The sequence below is a fragment of the Mesoplodon bidens genome (assembly GCF_964165515.1).
Source record: "Mesoplodon bidens genome assembly, chromosome: 8".
NCBI lineage: Eukaryota > Metazoa > Chordata > Mammalia > Artiodactyla > Ziphiidae > Mesoplodon > Mesoplodon bidens.
This window is the reverse complement of record NC_138165.1, coordinates 25,267,975-25,291,853: the sequence shown is the minus strand read 5'-3', so window position 1 is coordinate 25,291,853 and position 23,879 is coordinate 25,267,975. Positions and strand designations below refer to the sequence as shown.

General features: G+C 34.9%; 1 protein-coding gene across 1 annotated transcript in view; it reads right to left on the bottom strand.

Annotated features, from left to right (window-relative positions):
* The window catches only part of OLA1 (Obg like ATPase 1), a 172,412-nt gene that overhangs the window by 4,137 nt on the left and 144,396 nt on the right, over positions 1-23,879 (bottom strand). The window contains exons 8-9 of the mRNA XM_081241977.1: positions 2,632-2,772; positions 1,844-1,940 (exon numbers count right to left, since the gene is read on the bottom strand). Of these exons, the coding sequence (XP_081098103.1) occupies positions 1,844-1,940; positions 2,632-2,772 (238 nt within the window). The remainder of the gene's footprint in view (positions 1-1,843; positions 1,941-2,631; positions 2,773-23,879) is intronic.

Genomic DNA, 23,879 nt, shown 5'->3' with positions numbered 1-23,879 from the left:
ATTAAAGAAGCGTAGCTTTGTTTTTCCTAATAGTCATCCACAGATTTATCGATTTAGATGCAGTGGTCTGGTTTCAGCGTAGGTTTCATTTCGATTTTCTATTCTTTACAGTGGAAAAAAGTAAGGATTTTAAATAGCTTTCAAGTTGAATTATCAAAGGTTTCAAAAAGATAAAAAGCCTTGAAAATTTCAGCTCATCTAAAGAACATATAAAAATCAATATATAAAGGGATATTTTTAAGACATTTCCAACAAATCATACAATATATGTTCAGCAAATAATTTTAAAATCCTCAAAACATTTTAATAGAATTTTGAACACTTTACATAATACACCCTAACCATCATAAAGGAAAATTCAAGTTGATATAGGAAGAGAAATGTCTTATAATTACCCCATATGTTAAATTACAAGGACATACATTCCAGACACACACAACCATGGAAAGAAATTTGAGAAATAATGGTGACCTAAAGGCTGCTTAATAAAGCATGTTAAAGTGGTAAGGAGTCTGACACTATAAAGCACAGTTTTTACAATAAAAGATGTATTGGGTTAATATGGCTACTCACTGATGCTTACCTGACTAAATATCTTAGCACATTAAATCATGGATACTTACAATCAGTCTTAAAATAAACCAGCTTTCATATTTTCAAGCCCAGAATATGTTATCTTTCCTGCTGTACATACTTAAGTTTGGAAGTTTTAAGGCTTTAAAATATATAGTAAAAATAAACCCTGGCAATTTGTTTACCAACTTGGATTTGCTTTGACATTATTTTGTAAGTCTATATAAAAGGACCTTAGTTATAAGTCAATCAAACATTTTTTTACAAAGGAAAGAGGATATCAAAGAAAAGTGAATCTCACATTCACAAAACGCATTTAACATTATGTTCAACTGACTCCATGTTCCTATCCATCTTAAATCAAAATAGATGTAACAATAAATTAAGGTAGTCAGTGAAAACAGAAATCAAAGCAGCCCTAAAATTTATCATGTAGCATACATTAAAAAAGGATAATAAAAGAATGAATAAGACACTGAGTATTTCTAAAAGTTCTGACATTATTTTTATATTCTGTAACACTATTTTGGATTACATATATTTCAAAATATTTTTCAACAGTAACTACCATATTACAATATATTTTCATTTAAAAGCAAGCCATTACAGTTCAGTTTCTATTGTCCTCTGGGAATAAATTAGTCATTCTTTCTGGTGGTAATCAGTTATACATCAATATTTAAAATACATATCACATTATTAAAGAAGATTGAATATAAAACACTGCAAAAATAAACACCACTTTTATGAATTCAAATTTAAAAAGCCATGAATTATTGCACATTGAGTTTAGCTCTTTGAGCCCAACTGTGTATCTATGAAGAGCATAATGATGTCATATTGCTTTTATTGCTGAAAATGTAATCCGAGCAAAGCAAAGGAGGAAAGAACCACCCGCAACCCAAACAAACTTAGCGAATACAAAATGAAAAGCAACATCAATTTCACTGCAGACAAACCCAGTCACACAGATTAAGCAAGCACAATACTGGTGTGTCTTATCTCTGACCACAGGAGGAGGGTAGACAGATTCTACAGGATGAAGAAATTCAGACTATGTAATAGGCAGAATCAATTGTTACCTGCCTCAATCAATGCCGCTCCACTTTCACTGTTCAGCAGCTCACAAATAATTAAAGTTATCCTGGACAAAAACCTCATCTGTAATGACTAGCTAACCGCCACCATGACAAACTTCAAAGTCAGTGATATCAATCTGAATTCAATAGTGTGGAACTGGATATAGCTGATGAATAAGTATGAATCTTACCCTGATGGTCCATGCACGCACTTCATCTGGGCCTGCAGTGAAAAAGTATTCTAGTTGGAGTGCTGCAAACCCAGCCTTAATGATCTTTGGCAAAGCGCTGAAATAAAATGTAACAAATTCACTCAACATATAGGTTGATTGTGCCAGAGATCAGTACAAAGCTAAAATTATTCATTTCAAGCAGAAAATGTTAGAGATAACAGTAAATGACCATTCATCTTTTATAATACACTTGAAGAAGTCAGAAAGCACATAACTATTCCTAAAAAATCCCTTCTAAAATTGGTTTTAATTGTACTAGTCTGAACATATCATTTTGAATTGTTTATTATAAAAAAAAGAGAAAAATTTGATCTACCCATTCTATGATTATTTTCCTCCAATATCAATTATTTCTAGGACGTGGGTCATGAAAGCAAAATTATTTGATTGAAATCCGATGTTTAAACAATATATTACTGTTACTCAGAAAAAATTAAGGCAACTGATTCACCCTTTCCCCTCCCCCACTGAACATGACGAAAGAGTTTTGGCGATCATTCCTTCTCAAAAATATACATAACTAATACCTATGTTATAATTAAAACACTGTACGGAGATGACAGATGACAGTTAAAAACTTAATTTAAAATAAATCTTTTCACTCTGTCTCATGGTAAAGAAAGGAGAAGATTCCCTCTTTATAATGGTAATTACTCTGTCATTTATTATTCTATCAGCGCAAGCAATTAAATTACTGCAAGGAAATAGTTGATAATAAAGTGTAGGGAAAATGAATGCTAATTAACCTTTGTGTCATGTTCGCTTCCAGATACTTCTGTCTCTCCTCAGCACTCAATTCTTGCAACTTGAGTTCCAAGGCCCCACTAAAAGGAATGACCAAGGCACCTGGGTCATACTTGTCCACCCACTCTTTAATTTTTATCAACCTGTAGACAAAAAAGGGCACAACATTATCTTGTAGTGCATGCATGACTGTACCACATTCATTATTATCAAGTAGCACATACATATTCATAAGAATTGCACAGTTTTATGATGCCATCTTTTTGTGTATAGCTTTCCAAGGTCAAGGCATTAACAGGCAGCAATTGCTTCAGGTATACGCCATAATATTTTACTGTAATCTAGTTCTACTTTAACACATTATCTATAGGAACTAATACAAATATTTTAAAACTTTTTACAGTTACACTAAATTTGCTCAGCATTAACAACTGTGACCTTGAAAACCTCAATGTTATGATTTATTATTTTCCTTCTTTTACAAAGTATATTTTTAAAAAGCAAAAACACAAAGTTCTATATTTATAGGAATCACACCTAAAAGCGTCAGCTAATTTCGAAGAGCTCTGACAAATAAATAATTTGTTCCACCCAGATATCTATATGCCTGGTTCAGTTCCTTCTTGGACTAACAAGACTTTACAGTTGTCACTGGTTTTGAGGGAGATTTTTGCTAATTAAAAAAAAAAAAAAAGTCCAAAAATATAGATTTACAAAAACCTAGTTGATTGTGTACACATTGTTCTTATGAATCTCACTTTTGTAGGATCATGAATAATATAACTACAGAGGAAATAAAGTACTTTAATAGCAAAAGGGTTTGGAAAGCCAAATCAGTTAGGAAATTGATATCGAGTGTTACCTGAAAAGATATTATTGAGTGATTTGTTCCAAAACGTGGAGTATTTTAGCCAAGTGGTGGTTAGAACATAAATGAGATAAGTGTAGTGAATATATTAACCAGGTTCTGATCCTACCACTTTGCTAGCTTTTTATTCCTGGGCAGGTTACTAAACCTTTCTAAGCCTCCGTTTCCTCACCTATGGAGATAATAATAGTACATATTATAATGTAGGTAAAGAACCTAGAAAAGTAAAGTGTGGCATATAGTAAACAAATATTAACAGCAGTTAGTATTGTTAATTTTTATTCTCAGATAATCATAGCATATGTGCCTATGATTCTGGAATAGAGCTTAGTATAGAACTGGATATAGATTTCATAGTTCAATATATATCATAGTCTCACATAGTTCCACCTGTCTCCCATATTTAGACCAAGGTTTTAATAACTATCATGGTAAAAAAGTGAGGAAGCTATCCTTAAATAAACAATGCAAATGTCACTACAGTGGATAAGAAACATAAGAACTAAACCACAAATTCATCAACACTCACCCATCAAAGAAAATGGCAGGGATGAGAGTTATTAGAAAATTAAGAATATGGTCTACTGAGTAGAATGGGATAAAGGAATGAAAAATTCATACAATAGTTCATACATGTTTGTTATACAAGGCTAACCTATAATTTACTTATTTAATATTCATCAGTGGTTTTTGATCTTCATAATATTTTTTTTCCTCTTTTGGTCACATCCTAAAAACAACGAACCAATCCCTAAAAATGTATTTTGGAATAAAGTATGTGTCCTTTAAAATAGGGAATCCAAACCAGCTATTTTCTTATATAAAATTATGAAGGAAAGGTTAAAGAAAAAAGTAAAAATTTAAATTGATACTTCTTCCTATAATAACATTATGAGATTCTAACTTATTTTATAGACTTACAGTATTCAAACAAAACTGTATATTAAAATTTACCATCAATGGTTTAGTAACATACGTTTATTATACAAGTCAAAATCAAATATGTAATTAAAAAAAAGGAAAATCACATACCAAATATAGATTCAATAAAGTAAAATAAAACAAGCCCATGTAAAAGGATAACATATATATAAAATACACATTTTGTTTCATAAATATGGTCAACATAACTAATAAAACTAGAACTGTTATGAGACAACAAGATAAGAAATAATTACTTTGGCTGAAACATCAATTCAGAATAACAATAGTTTTACCCTGTCATTTTAACAGCCTTTCCTGCAGATTCCTCAGAGGGATTATTTGCATTCCTCAGGTGTTCTATTGTACAATTCAGATGAATAAAGACTTACAAATCATTCCTCTACCGCCAATGTGAGACTTTGATCTGGTGAATACACCATTGTACCTTAACTATAATTGGCAAAAAACCTGACAGTGTAGAGCATCACAAGCTTAATAACAAAGGAGAATATCTCAAAGTGTTGACAGATGATCTTCATAATGCAGAAGCAGAGCTGGTACATTTTAGCAATAAATGAGCACTGAGGTCTAAAGGTCTCTAAAGTGACTGACATCAGACCTGCTATAGCCTCACTAAAAGAAAAAGGTACCGTAGCACTCTCCGTAAAGTGAGTTAGGTCTTTGCCTGCAAGCTTCACTTTTGTGACTTTCACTGTCATAGAAAACACAGGGAAGATGAAAAGTGAGTTAGGTTCTTTGGCTGTCTGCTTTACTTTTGTTACTTTTACTATCAAACAAAAGCGAGAAATGTCCCAAAGTGATTTTTAATTACATATTTGAAATAAGCCTTGAGTAATTAAAAATATGACTTGATTTCAAGATTATAGACTGAAATACATATAATATATCTGTTAGGTCTTATGGTTCCAAAAGTGTGATAATGAGGCCAAGATCACAAGTTTGAACCCCATTGGGACCAGTTACCTTTTGCAGAAAGATGTCTATTCTATTGCTACAAACCATACCCCAAACTATAGTTAGTCATCTAAAAAATGTGAGCTATTGGCACATGAGGGATATGGAAAATCAAAGTTAAGCTCAGTACCACTACTAGAAAAACAATTTCAAGTACATTCTGTCAAAGTGACTGAACAGTAATATCCATACACAAATGTTAGCAAATGTCTAAAGAAAACTACCCAACTGTTAGTAACCAAAATAATAATGATATTGTCATAGAATATCAAATAATATGAGGGGAGAAGAAACAGTAAAGACAGTACACTCCTAAAGAGTTAAACTGTAAAGACTTTCAGAGCATTCATTTTATAAATCTATATAAATAGATTATTGCACAAAGCCAGAGATTACCAATAAGGAGCCGGAGCCACACTGACTTCCCCAAAGTCTTATGAGTGACAAATGGAAAGAGGAACTGCCATTAGTTGTATTTTTCTTCCTAGTAATGATTCCACAGCAAGGAGACTAAGCAGGGACAATCAGTTTTCAGGATAAAGGGTTATGCTTTGAGATACACTGGCAGGTTATGTATGATCTGTTAGTGTCTTCGGACAAATGAGATCTTTAATATTAAACTAGCATTAGATTTCTAAAAGATTATATCTCAAATTTACCTTTGGTCTTATAACCTGACCTTCTTATCCAATCTTGAAATTCCAGATTCCATAATTTGATTTTCCTAGGGTTAACTTACATGGTTTATATTTCTCTTCCAGATACAAATTTTATCTAAAAATTATATTTGTTTCTCTTTCAAATCTACCTGTTCTTTTTGGGTAACATTTTACACTTGTTTAATGAATTCTTATTCTCTTTCAAGATTTTTAAAAGATTAACTTAAAAGTTCCTCTCAGACTGCTCTAATTATTTCTAATTTCTTGTGTATAACTCTGTCCCCACCGCCCCATCATATGCCATCTGCTAATGACCTCTCAAAACCGCTGGCTCCTGTGTATGTGCTGTGTTGTTCTTGGATGTGTGGTCATTTGGCAGGAGCCATTTTGTTCCAAGAGAATCTGTGGTCAACTGCTGGGTTGTTGATGTAGTTTTGTGGTTGTTTCTTCTAGGGAAAGACCTATGGAAGGTCTTGGGCTCCAGATCACTTTGACAGAGTTTCTGCACTAGGTTATTGGTAATGCAAATTGACTTGCTTCTTCTTATAGTACAGTCCCAGTCTCTAGTTTCCTGAGAATAACAGTTTCTTCCCTTTACCAGAGGGGTGGGAGCTGGGGGGTGCAATTTTCTAGTATCTGATCGTGGAAAGGACAGCTCTTTCTAGGCTTATGAGTGAGCCTTGTTCCAGCACCTGTAGCCTGCGGCCTGTGCTCTGAGTCTTATTCCTATATGGAAACTAAGGCCTCTAAGCCATATGAGCTCAGTTTTCCCTGAGGGCCATACACTGTTGAGTTCACTTTCGACTATCCCTGAGTATCCTCTTTGTTTCTGGCACCTAAAGAATCCTTTTTCTTGCTTTCAAGTCCTGCCGTGTTCTAGAAATATCACATCATCATCAATACTATCTTTCCTGGTTATTTCCTCTGGTGTTTCTATATATTAGAAACAAGAAGGGAGCCTCCTATATTGGTTCAGTCTACCCTCTTAACTGGAAGCTCTCCATACTAGAGTTAAATCCTCCATTTTATTGTGTCCTAATACAACAGCTTTCAAACTTTTTTTGACCATCACCCACAAGAAGAAATAGATTTTATACCTGATTCAAACATATGGTGCAAAAAAAACCCCAAAACATATGGTGCACACACACATTATTTTCATATACATATCCAAACTGAGACTCGTTTCACAATACTTACCTTTATAATGGGAATCTCAGTGGTATGATGGTATCTCAATGGTATGGTATTCTGCATAAAACTAAATTCTTCAAACTTAAACTCCTGAAATAGTTTTCTCTAATATACTTTAATAAGAATTTTAATTTATTCTTTTCTACACTTCATGCCCAACCAGCCATTCAACTATCCCCAGCTACTCAAATTCTGATTTTCTAAAAATTCTTTAAAGATGGCTCAATTTGGCTCTAAAGCCAAAGTTATATTACCATTTATGATATCTTAGTTGAACATCAGAACTCTCTCAAATCTACTTATTCTACTTTCCAGCATCAAAGTAGATTTAAAATCTTTAAAATTGTTACATATGGTAATATTAGGTCCTTATACACACCTTGTATGGTTTCCTGTGTGAATCTAGGTCTTAACTTTAAAAAAAAATCACTGATATCTTGCTTTTGACTGAATATAAATGCTGGCAAGAGCCATATGTCGGTACTCAGAAAATGAGGCAACTTATACGTCAGAGGATCCAGGGCTGGTCTGTGCAGTGACTTAACATGATTCAGTCAATGTTATTAAGGACATGACCCTTACTAAGCTAGTTCCACTCATGTTGTTCAAGGTACAGATATACCAAAAATCCAGGGGGCACTGATAAACACTAGTCTCCTCCCTTGCAGGTTTACTCCCATTTCTATTAAAACCACTCAAAGTCCCAAATAATGACTTTAAGATATCACATTTTTCTTTTCCATTTTCCAAACATGATCACTGCAAATTAATGTCGATTTGCAGTGTTCTAAAAGAAAAAAAAAAAAGAGTAAGGCTTATGGAAGGTAAAGCTATCTTCTTAAAGATGACATAAACATTATTTATTAATCCAGTTATTTTACAAATGGCAATAAATATTAGAAACCTGCACTAAAATTAATACCACAGGGCTTCCCTGGTGGCGCAGTAGTTAAGAATCCACCTGCCAATGCAGGGGACATGGGTTCGAGCCCTGGTCTGGGAAGATTCCACATGCCGCGGAGCAACTAAGCCCGTGCACCACAACTACTGAGCCTGTGCTCTAGAGCCCTTGAGCCACGACTACTGAGCCTGTGTGCTGCAACTACTGAATCCTGCGCACCTAGAGCCTGTACTCTGCAACAAGAGAAGCCATTGCAATGAGAAGCCCACGCACAGCAACGAAGGGTAGCCCCCTCTCACCGCAACTAGAGAAATCCCATGTGCAGGAACAAAGACCCAAAACAGCCAAAAAAATAAATCAATAAAATAAATAAATTCTAAAAAATAATCATAATAAATAAATAAATTTATATATAAAATTATCTTGCAATGAATAAACAGGAGAAAACATCAGGGTGAGTCCTAATTACTTTGTGTAAATAACAGAAATCCCATTCACCAGCTGGCAACTTGTCTGACAGTGGGCATGTGAACTAGTTCTGGTCAATAGAGCATGAGAGGAAGCCTGCTAGGGGCTTCAGGAAGATTCTGAAAGGCTCCTTTGGCTCTTAAAAAGGGAAAAGAAGAGTGTCTCTGCTGGACACTATGTCTGGATCTTACCTCTAGAATTCCAGCAGCCATACTTTGACCAAAAGAATCGATGTAGGGAAAGATGTTCTTGAAACTGTCACAGGAACACTGAATTAACCAAACCTGAAGACAAACTACCTTGGGTTTAACTATTACATGTTGGGATTGTCTTTGTTATTTGTAGCTGAAAGCATCTTGATACTGATAATGACCACATCTGGGGGTTATCTTCATTTGAGTATATGATAGCAGCTCCTCTTAACTGGTCTAAATTCAATGTATTCTTTAAGAAACCAGCTCCTGTAGAGCTTTCCCTGAACTTCCACACAGATAGATGTTATTACCACACTCCACCCTACACTATAAATTGCCTATTTTGGGGTTATCTCCTCCCACTATAATAAAAACTTCTTGAGGCCAGGGACTTGTCTTTGTTCCCTGATATATCTACGGAACTCTCCTAGCACAGTGCTGGCATATAATGGATGCAAAGTGGAAAGTGCTTTGACTAATAACCAGCTGACGGACTACGGGCAGTATTTAAGTTCTCTTAGCTTTAGTCTACCCACCTGCAAAGTGCTGAGTAGTTTTCAAATTGTTCCGGGTTCCCTATAGGAGCTCCCAAGGTGCTAGGAGGAGAAACGGTGGAGAGAGCAAGAGGGGAAGAATAGGGAGGTTCTCGACCCTCCACTTTTGCATTTTAACCAGAGCTGCGTCATTCTTATATGCTGGATTTTTGCATCAGATTTCATCAGAAGAAAGAGTTCTGTTGTTTTTAACAACTTTGAAGTTCAATGATTAAATGATCCTTTTAAGATGGAAAATTCTACCATTTTATGGCATATGCCAGAAATTGAACAAATACAAGTGCTGAAATCTTTAGGCACTTCAGATTTCTGCTTAAATGTTACTTTCCACCATCTTAAAAAAGAAGCCTTTCCTTTTCCATTTCCTGTCACTCTCTATTCCTGCACCCTGACTTATTTTTCTTCATCACACATGATATATTATGTTCTTTTTTTACAAATTAATTAATTAATTAGGCCATACCTTGCAGCATGCAGGATTTTAATTTCCTGACCAGGGAGCGAACCCACGCCCCCCTGCAGTGGAAATGCAGAATCTTAACCACTGGACTGCCAGGGAAGTCCCATATGTTCCTAAAGTTTATTATCTTCCACCCATTATTGGTAAACCCACTTACTCAGTTATTAGGGAAAGGAACTTTTTGAATATTTTGTTCACTGCAATATTTCTAGAACCACTTAAGACAGTGCCTGGCACAAGTATATGCTCAATAAATGTTGGGTGGATCAATAAATAGGAATGCTGAAAGTTAATCTAAAAGATTAGGTAATGAACACTCAGAAGTAAGTATGTACTTCCTAGCTATCTGTCTCTTCTGCCAGAGTCAACCTTTAGAAATTAGTAAGCTATAGTTGACTTGACCATTGGAGGTATGCACATTTACTAGAATGGTGAAGTGAAAAATTATACCAACATTAGGTGAAGTACACCTAATTCAGGTAAGGCTATACAAAGAAAAAATCATAGTATAATGGGATTATTTTCATTCCCAAGGTAAAATCTGTGGCTTGAACTACTGTAATTCAAGTCAGAACCATCAAGGTTCTCTGAGCATGTACCAAAACGAGCACCTTAAACTTCAAAATGTTCCCTGAATCTCAGGCTTCTTACCTCTTGCAAGGCTACCAGGTTAGGATTTGCATTCATACTAAGTGGTCCCAAGCAGGGTACATTTTTTGATTCTTTAGAGCAGTGTTTCTCAAAATATAGTTTCTAGACCACCTGTGAATCTAAGGACTCTACAAAAAAACCTAGATTTATGATCGCTACAAGTGGGATTTGCACCTAACCCTTACAACGCTCTGTACTTTGATGTCTGAGAGTCACTATTTGTGAATCTCTGCCATTTCTTTGCAATTTGATGTTCTAATCTTAAACGTTACACATAGAAATATTCTGTAACAATAGTTGTCATGAGGTATAAATCAATATTTGTAGCTTGAGACTATGAAACTCTGTTAGCTATAAGAAAACTTCCCAACTATATTATGATCCTATAGATGAGATTTAATTACTTCTGGCCATGGTGCCCCAGGATAAACTATCTTTTCTTCCACTTTTGTGCAAAGGTTGATTCAATCTATAATCAAAACATAAATTTACAGGGAGAGCCACAAATCTTGATTTAACTATCACAGATATAAATTTTTTAATGTAGATGGTATCAGAAATGGGATTTCCATACCCAGACTACTTATGAAGATGAAGAAAGTCAAAAAGATTATCTTTGACAGATTGGGAGACATAGAGAAGATCCTTGGAATAAGAGAACGTGTGTATACGTGGGGGGAGAGAGAGAGAGCATGCATGACAATACATGTCATCGTGGTAGTGTGCCAAAGAAATACAGTATCATAAGGATGATGAAAACTTCAGAATCCAGTCTTTTTGAGACTGGCCTAAATTTATGAAGGGCTTATAGATGATAAATAAAACTAAACTGAGATAGGAATATATTTAACAAAAGAAGTATACTTGTAACAAAAACTACAAAGCATCATTGACAGACATTAAATACCAAAGCAAATGGAAAGACATCCGTGTTCATGGATTAGAAGACCTAACATTGTTAACAATTCATCTACAGAGTCAATGCAATCTATCAAAATTCCAGCTGCCTTTTGTGCAGAAACTGACATGCCCATCCTAAAATTCATATGAAAAATGAAAAAACCCACAATAGCCAAAACAATCTTGAAAAAGATCAAAATTAAAGGTCTCACTCTTCCATATTTCAAAACTAACTATAAAACTAGAGTAACCCAGACTATGTGGCACTGGCAAAAGACTAGACATATAGACCAATGCAATAGACTTGAAAGATCAGAAATATACCCATACGGCTAGATCAACTGATTTTTTTTTTAATTTTGTAATTGTGGTTAAAAATAACATAAAATTTACCATCTTAACCATTTTTAAGTGTACCACTCAGTGGTGTTGACTATATTCACTGTTCTATAACAGATCTCCAGAACTTTTTTATCTTACAAAACAGAAATTTTATATCCACTGTTTTCTACCATCCCACCCACTCCATCCCACCTCCAGGCCCTGTAAACCATCATTATGCTTTGTTTTTATGAGTGTGCCTACTTTAGACACCTCTTATAAGTAGCATCATACAGTTTTTGTCTTTTTTTGTGATTGGCTTATTTTACTTCACAATGTCCTCAAGTTTCATCCATGTTATAGCAGATGACAGGATTTCCTTCTTTTTTTAAAGGCCGAATAATGTTCCATTGGATGTATATACCACATTTTGTTTATCCATTCATTCTCTGATGGACATTTCTTTGGAGAAATGTTTATTCAAGTTCTTTGCCCATTTTTTAATTGTGTTATTTGGGTTTTTTGTTGTTGAGTTTATGATATGGTCAATTGATTTTTGACAAGGGTACCAAAACAATTCAATGGGGAAATAACACTTAACAAATGGGGCTTAGACAAGTGAATATCCACAAACAAAAGTTAAAATGGACCAAAGACCTAAATGTAAGAGTTAATACTATAAAACTCTTAGAAGAAAGCAGGTGGAAATCTTCATGACCTTGGATTAGGCAATAGTCTGTTAGATATGACACCCAAAGCACAAACAACCAAAGAAAAAACAAACTTTATCAAAATTAAAAATTTTGTGCACTAAAAGACATTATCAAGACAGTGAAATGACAATCCATAGAATGGGGGGAAAAATATTTGGAAATCATACATCTGATAAGGGCCAAGTAGAGAGACTACATAAAAAAATTCAATAACAGACATGCAACAAGGATTTACTGTATAGTATAGGGAACTATATTAAATATCTTATAATAACCTACAATGGAAAATAATCTGAAAAAATATATATGTAACTAAATTACTTTGCTGTACACCTAAAACTAACACAAGATTGTAAATCAACTACACTTCAATAAAAAACACCACACAATAATAATTAAAACTTACAACTCAATAATAAAAAGGCAGAAACCCAATTTTAAATGGGCAAAGGATTTGAACAGACATTTTCCCCAAGGAGATATACAAATGGCCAACACTTAAGATGTTCAGTATCACTAATCATCAGAGAAATGTGAATCAAAACCACAATGAAATAGCACTCTATACCCACCAGGATGGGTAAAATTAAAAAGATGGACAGTAAGTGGTATATCCATACAATGGAAAGCAATTCAGTCATAAAAAGAAATGAAGTACTGATACATGCTACAACATAGATGAACCTTGAAAAACATTATACTAGGTAAAAGAAGCCACACACAAAAGGCTACATAATGTATGATTCAATTTATATGAAATATCCTCAATGGGCAAATCCAAAGAGACAGAAAGTGGATTAGTGGTTGCCAGGGGCTAGGTGGGGGAGGCAATGGAGAGTGACTGCTAACGGACAAAGGGTTTCTTTCTGGGGTGATGAAAATGTTTTGGATCTAGTGGTGATGGTGGCACATTGTGGATATACTAAAACCTACTTTAAAAGGGAAAATTTTGTGTATATTAATTATCTGAAAAATAAAAGACCCAAAGCTGAACTGAGAATATAAAGATAAAAAACAAAAGTGCGAATATTCTGCACATTATGATCCTATAATGTCTAACCTTCCTGCAGAGATAGAAAGGATCAACAGAAAAAGCAGAGATTTTGGAGTAAAGCAAGTACTAATTCAAATGCCAGCTTAATCACATACCAGCTATAAGATTCTGGGAAAGCCATTTAAGCTTCCTGAACCTCAGTTTAATCATCAATAACACAAATAATATATCCTCACAGGTTGATGTATTAAAGGGCCTAGAACAAAGGAGGCCTTCAAAGGTTAGCCCCCAAACTTAGCTGTCTCCTATCAGTGAGTGGGGTCATTCTCAACAGTTACTGTAGAATTAAAGTAACTGGAAAGAATGCAAGCACAATGATTGCAAATATATGTAGTAAATAACTATGTGTACTAATAAGCATCATATTAAACCTTGGGCAAGCAACTTTGAAAAAGGGGGTGTAAGGGATGGGGGAGGAAAAACAGACAAATGCATAGTTTAAATAAAGAGCATGATAAGCACTGTGATAGGGGAAGTAATGTGCCACAGGCATGACAAAGAGGAGGGGATGCATAATCTCAATAAAGGAAGAATTTGGCTTCATTAAAATCAAGAATTTTTAGAAAAAGAAACCAATACATTTAATGGTCTTTTCAGTTATATAACTTTCTTTTAAAAAAATAGAAAAAGCAGAAAAGGAAAGGGGCTTTTGTTCATGACAGAGCTGGGATTTTGTGGGCCAGTAAGAAAGTAAGAAACACCCAAGGGAAAGATAAGTATGGGTATGTATGTCAGAATCAATCTGCACAGACCTCCTTTCCCATGTGGATTCTTCTTCCTGAAGTTGTTCTTAATTCAGCCTCCGGAGGGTGCTTCCATATTCTAACAAAGAAGTCCATTCCCTCATGATCCCGTTTATCCAAATCTATTTCCATGTGGGATACATGTGAATTTCATAAAGGAGCAACTCAGAAGGATACAAACCCAAGGCAAATAGTCATTGTGAAAAAAGGAAAGTGGCTCTTTCTGTATCTTTGGAGAACAATGATTTGGGGACAGTGGAGAAGCAAGAAGCACTAAAGAAGAGAAGAGCTCTTAATGCAAACTTCAGTAGTTGCAAATAGATACATGCAACTATTCTTATTAACAGACATTTTCACAGATGCTAAATGGAACCATGTTAGATGAGAAATGAAATGCCTTTTCCCTGTCAGTGGTAAGTAATCTGTGGCAAAACTTCCAGCTGCTTCTGAAAGAAGACTTATTCTCTGTTATAGGAATATTTATTTTGACATAATTTGGTATGCATAGTCTTATACAAAGTGCCAATTGGCTTAGTGGAATATGGAATATTTTTATACAAGAAAAGGGATAACTAGGAAATGTGGGAGTAGAATCACAGCTAGCAAAATTTGTAGTTGGTTTCATAGCTTGTAGTTTGTCCTAGCAAGTAATAATAGGTCAGAGTCCATTATTTTACTGAATAGACATTGTATGCAAAATGAACTTTTGTAAATAAAATACAAAAGTTAATTTATTTTAATGAAAGGAATCCTATAATTAAAGGATTTCCATACATAATCCCTTTGCAAAGGGAGGCAGTATAGAATATGATTACAGAGTACTGCAGCCAGAGAGAGGAAGTATCCTAGCCGTGTCATGGAACCTTTCTGAGGTCTCAGTTTTCTCATCAACAAATGGAGATAATAATACCATCTACATCAGAGCATTGCTGTAAAGGTTAAATAAGAAAGTTCATGTAATATGCTTAGCATAGTATCTGACACAAGGTAAGGGCTCAACATTTATTATTTATAAAGTGAAGAATGGCTTTGCCTTTTTTGAATACCTCAATGTTCAGAACAAAATTTCTTAAACAGAAGTGTGTTGTATATTTATCTGTGACCTGTATATTTATATACAGGTGACCTGTATATTTATCTGAGAAGGCAGGTCTAAACACTAACCACTTCAAATTTTATTTAAAGGGATGTCTTTTCTTTCTTACTTTCTCCTTAAACTGTCCTGTCTGCTGTATAGGAAAATGGCAAGTTTTGCTACTCATTAAAATCACTGCTGAGTGATATTCTGGCAGTTTCTAAGAAGGGCAAAAAATTACCTAGGGTTGCAAATATATAAAAAATAGATTTGAAGTGAACCAGCAGGAAGTATATTTGACTTTGCTATAATTTCTAAACCAATATGAATCAAAGGAGTCAGTCTAGGAACCACTTGTTACTTGCCTCTGAGTATGAAAAGCAGCTTTTCACTTCCTGTTCCCTGGCCATATTGGGAGACACAAAATTAATAAAACCTTTATTCCTTTGTTCCCATTCTTAGTTCAAAGGTTTCTCTCTACTGCCTTTACACATTGCCTGCTACACTTATCTACTGTTTTAAATAAATTCACTTGAAAAGAAATTGCCAAAAGTAATTTTATTAGTGACATATTACAGTTAAAGTATATTCTTGAGTGGTTTCTCTTACTTTACAATAAAATTTCTGCTCTTAGAATACATCAAAATAATAATTATAAGTGAGAAATCAAATGCTATGCAACTGACTTAAGCCCATGTTTAATTCTGTTCCTAGTGGAGATACATCTTTTCTCTAATAATTAGTCTAACAGTTACTAAAGCTATCTTTACATTGTAATCAAAGAAATAAAAATTAAAATAATATACCACTTTTTATCTGTCAAATTAGTAAAGATTAAAGCAAGAATAACACCCAGTGTTGGCTGGGGTTAAGGAAAAATGTACTTTCTTGGATGGCTACAAGGATGTTCATTGTAGTTTACTCACCAGAAAAAAAAAAAAAAAAAGAAGTCAAATAACCTCAATAGAAAACACTGGGGGATCTGGATAATCGAAAAGAGTTAATATCCAAATTATATAAAGGAATCATACAACTCAATATCAAAAACCAAACAATCTGATTTTAAAATGGGCAGATAACCTGAATAGACACTTCTCCAAAGAAAAAATACAAAAGGCTAATAGACACTTGAAATGATGTCCAATATCACTAATCATCAGGGAAATGCAAATCAAAACCACAATGATGTATCACCTCATATCTATCAGAATGGTTATCATCAGAAAGACAACAAATAACAAGTGTTGGTGAGGATGCAGAGAAAAGGGAATACTTGTGCACTGTTGGTGGGAATGAAGATTGGTGTAGCCACTATGGAAAAAGTATGAAGGTTTCTCAAAAAATTAAAAACAGAACTACCCTATGATCCAGTAATTCTGCTTCTAGGTATTTACCTGAAGAAAACAAAAACACTAATTAGAAAAGATGTATGCACCCCTATGTTCACTGTAGCATTATTTACAATAGCCAAGATATGGAAGTAACCTGTGTCCACTGATAGATGAATGGATAAAGAACACACACATGTGCGTGTGTGCTCACGTGCGCATGCGCACGCACACACACAATGGAATACTACTCAGTCATTAAAAATGAAATCTTGTCATTTGTGACAAGATGGATGGACCTAGAAGGTATTATTATTCTAAGTGAAATAAGTCAGTCAGAGAAAGACAAATTCCTATGATCTCACTTATACGTGGAATCTAAAAAACAAAACAAAATGAAAACAGACTCACAGAGAACAAACTGGTGGTTACTGGAGGCTGGGTAAAATAGGTCAAAGGGATTAAGAGGTACAAACTTCCAGTTATAAAATACATAAGTCATGGGGATGTAATGTACAACATGGGGAATATTTAATAATACTATAATAATTTTATATGGTGACAAATGGTTACTAGACTTATGGTGACCATCTCATAATGTATTTGACTGCCAAGTCACTATGCTGTACAGTGAAACTAACATAATATTGTATGTCACTATAGTTTGCTTTAAGAAATAAAATATAGCACATCAATACAATAGTGTATCACACAGTAATTAGAAAAACTATTATAAAATATGTGCAAAAACATTCATGGTGTGTTAAGACTATTTACTCACACAAGAGGTATTTATTAAATATTTACTAGGTGCTAGCAAAGTGCTGGGTTGGTAGGAATAAATGAGATAAACATTGTCATCGTCTTCACAGAGCTTATCACGTCAGCCTGTTATCTCCTTAGGTATTTTAATGTATATTTGGATACACCTGATAGGGAACAAGAAGCCATTGGTGGCTTTTTAAAAAATTATTTTTTTGTTGCAGTATGATTAACAAAAAATAAAACGTACAGATCTTGGGACTTCCCTGGTGGTCCAGTGGTAAAGAATCTGCCTTCCAATGCAGGGGGCACATGTTCGATCCCTGGTCAGGGAACTAAGATCCCACATGCCATGGGGCAACTAAGCCCCCACACCACTACTACTGAGCTTGTGTGCCTCAACTAAGAGAGCCTGCATGCTGCAAACTACAGAGCCCACATGCCCTGGAGCCTGTGTGGCACAACTAGAGAGAAGCCCATGTGCTGCAACAAAGAGCTCACATACCACAACTAAGACCAGACGCAGCCAAAAATAAATAAATAAATAATAAATCTTTAAAAAAGTATAGATCTTGCATGTTTCAATGAATTTTGAGAATTTTATATACACATGTAACCACCACCCCAAAACAGAGAACATTTCCATGTCCCCAGAAAGTTCCCTTATGACCTTTCCCAGTCAATCCACACTGCCTCTCCATGTTGCTTGGTGCACTTTTTTGGTGACGTATATGATTTCCATCACATAAATATGCCACAATTTATTTATCCATTTTTCTACTAATGTGAGTTGCTCCTAGTTTGGGGCCATTATGAATAAAGCTGCTATTATTACTTTGTATAAGAAAAACATTTATAAGATATGAACATATGTTTTCATTTCTTTTAGATAAATACTAAAAGTTGGAATTACTGGGTCAGAGAATAAATGTATACTTGAAATAAACTGCCAATTTTCCAAGGTGATACAACAATTACTGCTCCCCTTTCCTTGTCCACTTTTGGTGCTGTTAGTTATTTTGATTTTAGCCGTTTTAGTGATTGTGAAATCATATATCACTGTGGTTTTAAACTGGCTTTCCCTGATGACTTAAAGATGCTGAGTACCTTTTTGTGTTTATTCATGTATCTTCTTTTGTGAAGTGTATGTCTAAGTCTTTTGCCCATTCTTAGAATTGGGTTATTAGTCTTTATATTATTTATTTGTAGAAATTTAAAAATATATTCTGGATATAAGTCCTTGGTCAGATATATGTATAGTGAATATATTTTTCCAGTCTGTGGCTAATCTGTTCATTTTCTTAACAGTATTTTTTGGTGAACAGAAGCTATTCATTATAATGAAATCTAACTTTTTCTTTTGTATTAGTATTTTTTCTGTTTCATCCGAGGGATCTTTGCCTATCCCAAGTTGTAAAGATATTCTCCTATGTTTCAATGAAGGGTCATGGATTGAGAAAATGTCAGCGTGAATATGTTCAAAGCAAATCAGAATGCCATGCATAGGAAAACAACCTACAAAGTCAGGGATGATAACCTGGGAGGCTGTTACCCAACTTAAAAATGAAGTGATAAAGTTCTGGTCTGGGTTGATAAGCAGTGTAATGGAAGAGGAAGGAATGAGTAAGGGCCAGATTTAGAAGAAAAAAGATGGAACTTAGTGATTAACTGAATAAAATGTATGGAAGGACATATGTTAAAATGATTTGAAGAGGGGCTTCCCTGGTGGCGCAGTGGTTAAGAGTCCGCCTGCCGATGCAGGGGACACGGGTTTGTGCCCCAGTCCGGGAAGATCCCACATGCCGCGGAGCGGCTGGGCCCGTGAGCCATGGCCGCTGGGCCTGCGCGTCCAGAGCCTGTGCTCCGCAACGGGAGAGGCCGTCAGCAGTGAGAGGCCCGCGTACCGCAAAAAAAAAAAAAAAAAAAAAAATGATTTGAAGAGATGAGCTTACAAGATTCAAAGAGTACCAGTGCTACTAACATGGATAAAAAAGTTTGAAAGTAGTTCCTACTGTGGATGTATTGTAGGAAAAAATAAGGAGTTTAGTTTTGTACATACTGAGCTTCATAATGATAATAGAATGGCCAAATGGAGATTTCTTGTTGACGGTCTGGAATAATGAAACTTGAAAAGGGCTAAGAGGAAAAAGTAAGGCTATGGATTTGCAAATCATTAGCAGAGAGCAGTGCATCTCAAAGTAACATCCATGCACCAGGAGCACCAGCAGCACCTAGGAACTTGTTGGATTTGACAATTCTCAGACCCCATCCCAGACCTAATGAATCAGAAACTCTGGCAGTAAAGGCAGCAATCTGTGTTTTAATAAACCCTCCAGAGGATTCTGGTGCACACTAAACTTTGAGAACCACTAGCATATATCTAGGTTAGAGTTGAAGGCATGAGCGTCGAGGGCAAGTGAAAAATGTTAACAAGAATCACTCAATTACTAATTGCTAGGGAAGAGCCATGACAGGCAGAGAGAAAATCAGTAAAGGAAAGATATTAGAAGTGGAAGGCTAATATGTCTGTCACCCAAAAGCCAAGCAAGAGAATGTCATGAAGTTTCTAAGCACAGTTTATTCAGAAAGAGACAGAGACAGAAAGACAAAATGGAGCCTTCTTCCATCTATTATATACGTCTTCTTCCCCACCCTGCCTCCCAATGGGGTCATATTGTCTAGTTTTCTTTTCTTTTCTTTTCTTTTCATTTTATTTATTTATTTATTTATTTTTTTGTGGTATGCGGGCCTCTCACTGCTGTGGCCTCTCCCGCTGCGGAGCACAGGCTCCGGACGCGCAGGCCCAGCGGCCATGGCTCACGGGCCCAGCCGCTCCGCGGCATATGGGATCCTCCCGGACCGGGGCACGAACCCGTATCCCCTGCATCGGCAGGCGGACTCTCAACCACCGCGCCACCAAGGAGGCCCTAGTTTTCTTTTAAATAAGGAAAATCTGCAAACAAAGTAACGCAAAAAATACAACTGTACAACTCCATTTCTTTTAAAAGGAAAGGAGAAAATGACAGGCATCTTATATATGTAATTTCATTTAATACTTATATAACTCTTTCCAGAGGAAGGAGAGAATGGGCTGTAGTGTGTAAGGCAAGTGGGGTCAAAATAAGCTGTTGTTCTAAAGACTGGAGAAATGACAGCATGCCTATACGATGTGAAACATCCACTCGGAAAGGAAAAACTGATGATGAGGGAGACAGAGGAGGAACTACTTCAGTAGGTGAGTGGGGATATATAATCACATGCACAAGTGAAAGGTTGTACATAGAACAGGGGTCAGCAAATCATTGCACATTTTTGTATGGCCCACAAGCTGAGATGGGTTTTTACATTTAAAAATGATTTCTCAAAAAAACAACAACAAAAAAGGAAGACTATTTTGTGACACTGAAATTATATGAAATTCAAATGTAAGTGTCCATAAATGAAATTTGATTGGCACGTGCCATGCCCATTTGTTTACATACTGTCTATAGCTGCCTTTGCAGTACAACAGCAAAGGTGAGTAGCTGTAACAGAGACTGTGGTCCTCAAAGCCCAAAATATTTACTTTCTGACCCGTTATGGAAATCATCCGCTGCCACCTGGCATAGACATCCATCTAACTGTGCTCTAAACCTTTGATGTATCTAACCAGAATAGATAGTCTTCAAGTGATCTAGATATTTCTATTAATGAAGACTAAAAGTCAGAGTTGAAACATAATGGAATAAAGTCAACTGATTTCATCCAGCCAGCCATTCAATCAATCACAAAATTTACTGAGTCTGGTGCCAAGCACTGGAGATATAAAATGAACAAAACAGGCATGATCCTCATTTTCATGGAATGTAAATTCTGATGGGACAGAAAGAGAAACAAATAAGTGAGATTATATAACTTATGCTAAGTGCTCAGAAGCAAATACACACGATGCTTTGAACAAAAGGAAGTCTGGGGATTACTCTAGACAAGGTAGTCAGGGAAGGGGTTTCTGAGGAGGACAGAAGAGCCAGCCACGGTGGGGAAAAGGGGTGTGGTGAACAGGAGGAGCAGACAATTAAATGTTTTTAGATTTCCGGACACAGAAACATGCCAGGATGGAGAAATTTACACATTATGAGTAGCACATGCATGGAACACTTTGCCTGATAAATTTTCCAATGGTATTTTTACTACAAAGTACACACAGAGTAATTATATAATGGGTTCAAATGGTTTGGGAACAAAATACAGATTAAAAAAAAAGAAACAACAACAACAACAACAACACTGTATAATTACTTAATTACCCGAGAGATAGGAATGGGTCCAGAAAGCCATTTCTGCTTGTCAGGTATATAGAGTAACAGTCTTTTTTTTTTAAATGGGGAGAAACATTCCACACAATGTAAGTTTTATATGATACTGGCAAATGCAACGTACCAAAGAAAGTATAAATGGTAGGCATTTCTTAATTGCTTCAAATAAAATTAAGCTTTTCCTACTACATCACAACAAATACCAGAAATGATCATAAAAGGACAAACAATACTAGAAACCATAGAACGTACTTCAGCTGTAATTTATACATAGCTAATGCAGTATAACATACCAGTTGAAGCTTGACAAATGATAAGCTACGGACTTTGGGAAAGAGTTAGTGTCATTTGGTGCTTAATTCTACATTTCTTATTCGGCATATACCAAGTTAACTATTTAAAACACAACCTGTCCATTTTGTGGGTTGGTTACGTAGTTTGTTCCATGTTAAAATTATCAATTCTTTCATTTTCTTGTTTTTCAGGCACAAATAACTTTCCACTTAAAATTTAAGCAGGTTGAGTGAGTACAAAATAAAATGTTCAGTAATCTTTTAGATATTTATAAAATTATGCAATTCTAGTTTATTTCTCCTCATGAAAAATGATAAAACATGACTTTCAACTATTTGAAAATCCAGACACACAGATCTATCGAAACGTAAGGTACATTCAATGTAATGATTCATAGTGTCTCTAATAGAAAGATTCAGCAGTTCTCAATCGAGACCTTTATTCCTTCTCTGAATAAATGATGCCTGAAATTTTTATTCTTGTTCTAATGGAATTTCAATGGCCTTCACTGCAAATCTACTGGAAATTTTTGCATATTAAGTGGAAAAAATTAAATGATGTTAACCACATTTTAATGTGATTAAGGCTGACAGGGTCATTATTTCTGCTAATCACTCAGATTAAAAAGCTCAAACAAAACTTTATAACAGACAAGGTTTTTAATTTTCTGTATATCTTGTTGAATTTATTTTTTTTTAAACTACAGAAGAAAAAGAAGGGGAAAAAAACATACTATAGTCCTTGACAAAAACCAATGAGTATTTCCTACAATTTGCAGATGGGTTTCATTATACTTAATCTGGTGATGTAAAAACAAAAATGCAAAACAATCTTATACTGCACATGCTTCCCTGGTTTCTTTCCCTTTAAACATGAAGATGGTAAGAAAATACACTTTGTAGAATTCTGAGTTCTGTGTTTCCTATTTACTGCTAAATGGAAACAAATATAGTTTTTTCTTTAGATCTTATAGCAAACTAAAAACAGAATTAATGTATAATACTGCCTCAAGCAATTCTTCAATGTCCTGTTTTTTAGATTAATCTATGCCATGCAACATAGAATATTTCAAATATATCAAAAGAATGATGCTAATTGCTGTAAGAATAATAGGACTTCTCCTTATAGATAATTTGTTTTTTCTGTTTTCTGATAAGAAATTTACTTTGTTTATGGTCATTCTATACTAGAAACATAACATTAAATTAACTACTTAAGATGGCAGGTATATTTGCTGTAATTTTGGTGCTCCACTTGCAAAGAATTGTTTTTAAAAGTATAATATTTTTGAAGTGAAAATGACTTGGAACCTAGCCTAAAAGACTTAGCCAGTATCTTCTTTAAATTTCTGGGCATTTCAATATTTTCTGAAAAGAATAAGCTAGGTACATAACCCATATAACTATATAATGAATGAGTCAAGTATCTCACTACTCCTTTTGTTGGCTGTCAGCTGCTTAACCAACAAGAGTTGCTGAAAATCATCTTTATCTTTCAGCTATTAAAATGGTAATTTCTAAAAATGATTTGAGGACTGTAATTCATTTTGACATATAAAGGAAATATGTCTATTCCTAATCCAGGAGTTACAGTTTTTACAGAAACAAAATTAATTCGCTTTTAGAAAAATATGACGAGCAAACAATTTTTGAAAAGGAATACACACCTGAAGTTCAGACAGTCTAATTCATATTGATTCACCCCAACCTAGTAAACTTAAACCAAATTCAATGACTAAAAACAAAACACTTCATACATAAAAAAAGATTAAGTAAATATTTTTTGCATTGTAGTTTTTCTAAAGCTGTATCAAACTATGATTACTGCAAATAATAGTTAAACCAACAATTATAAAACTTAAGCTACAGGTGCAGTACCTTTGTCAGAAAAAAAAAAAACCCGAAAACCAAAACAAAA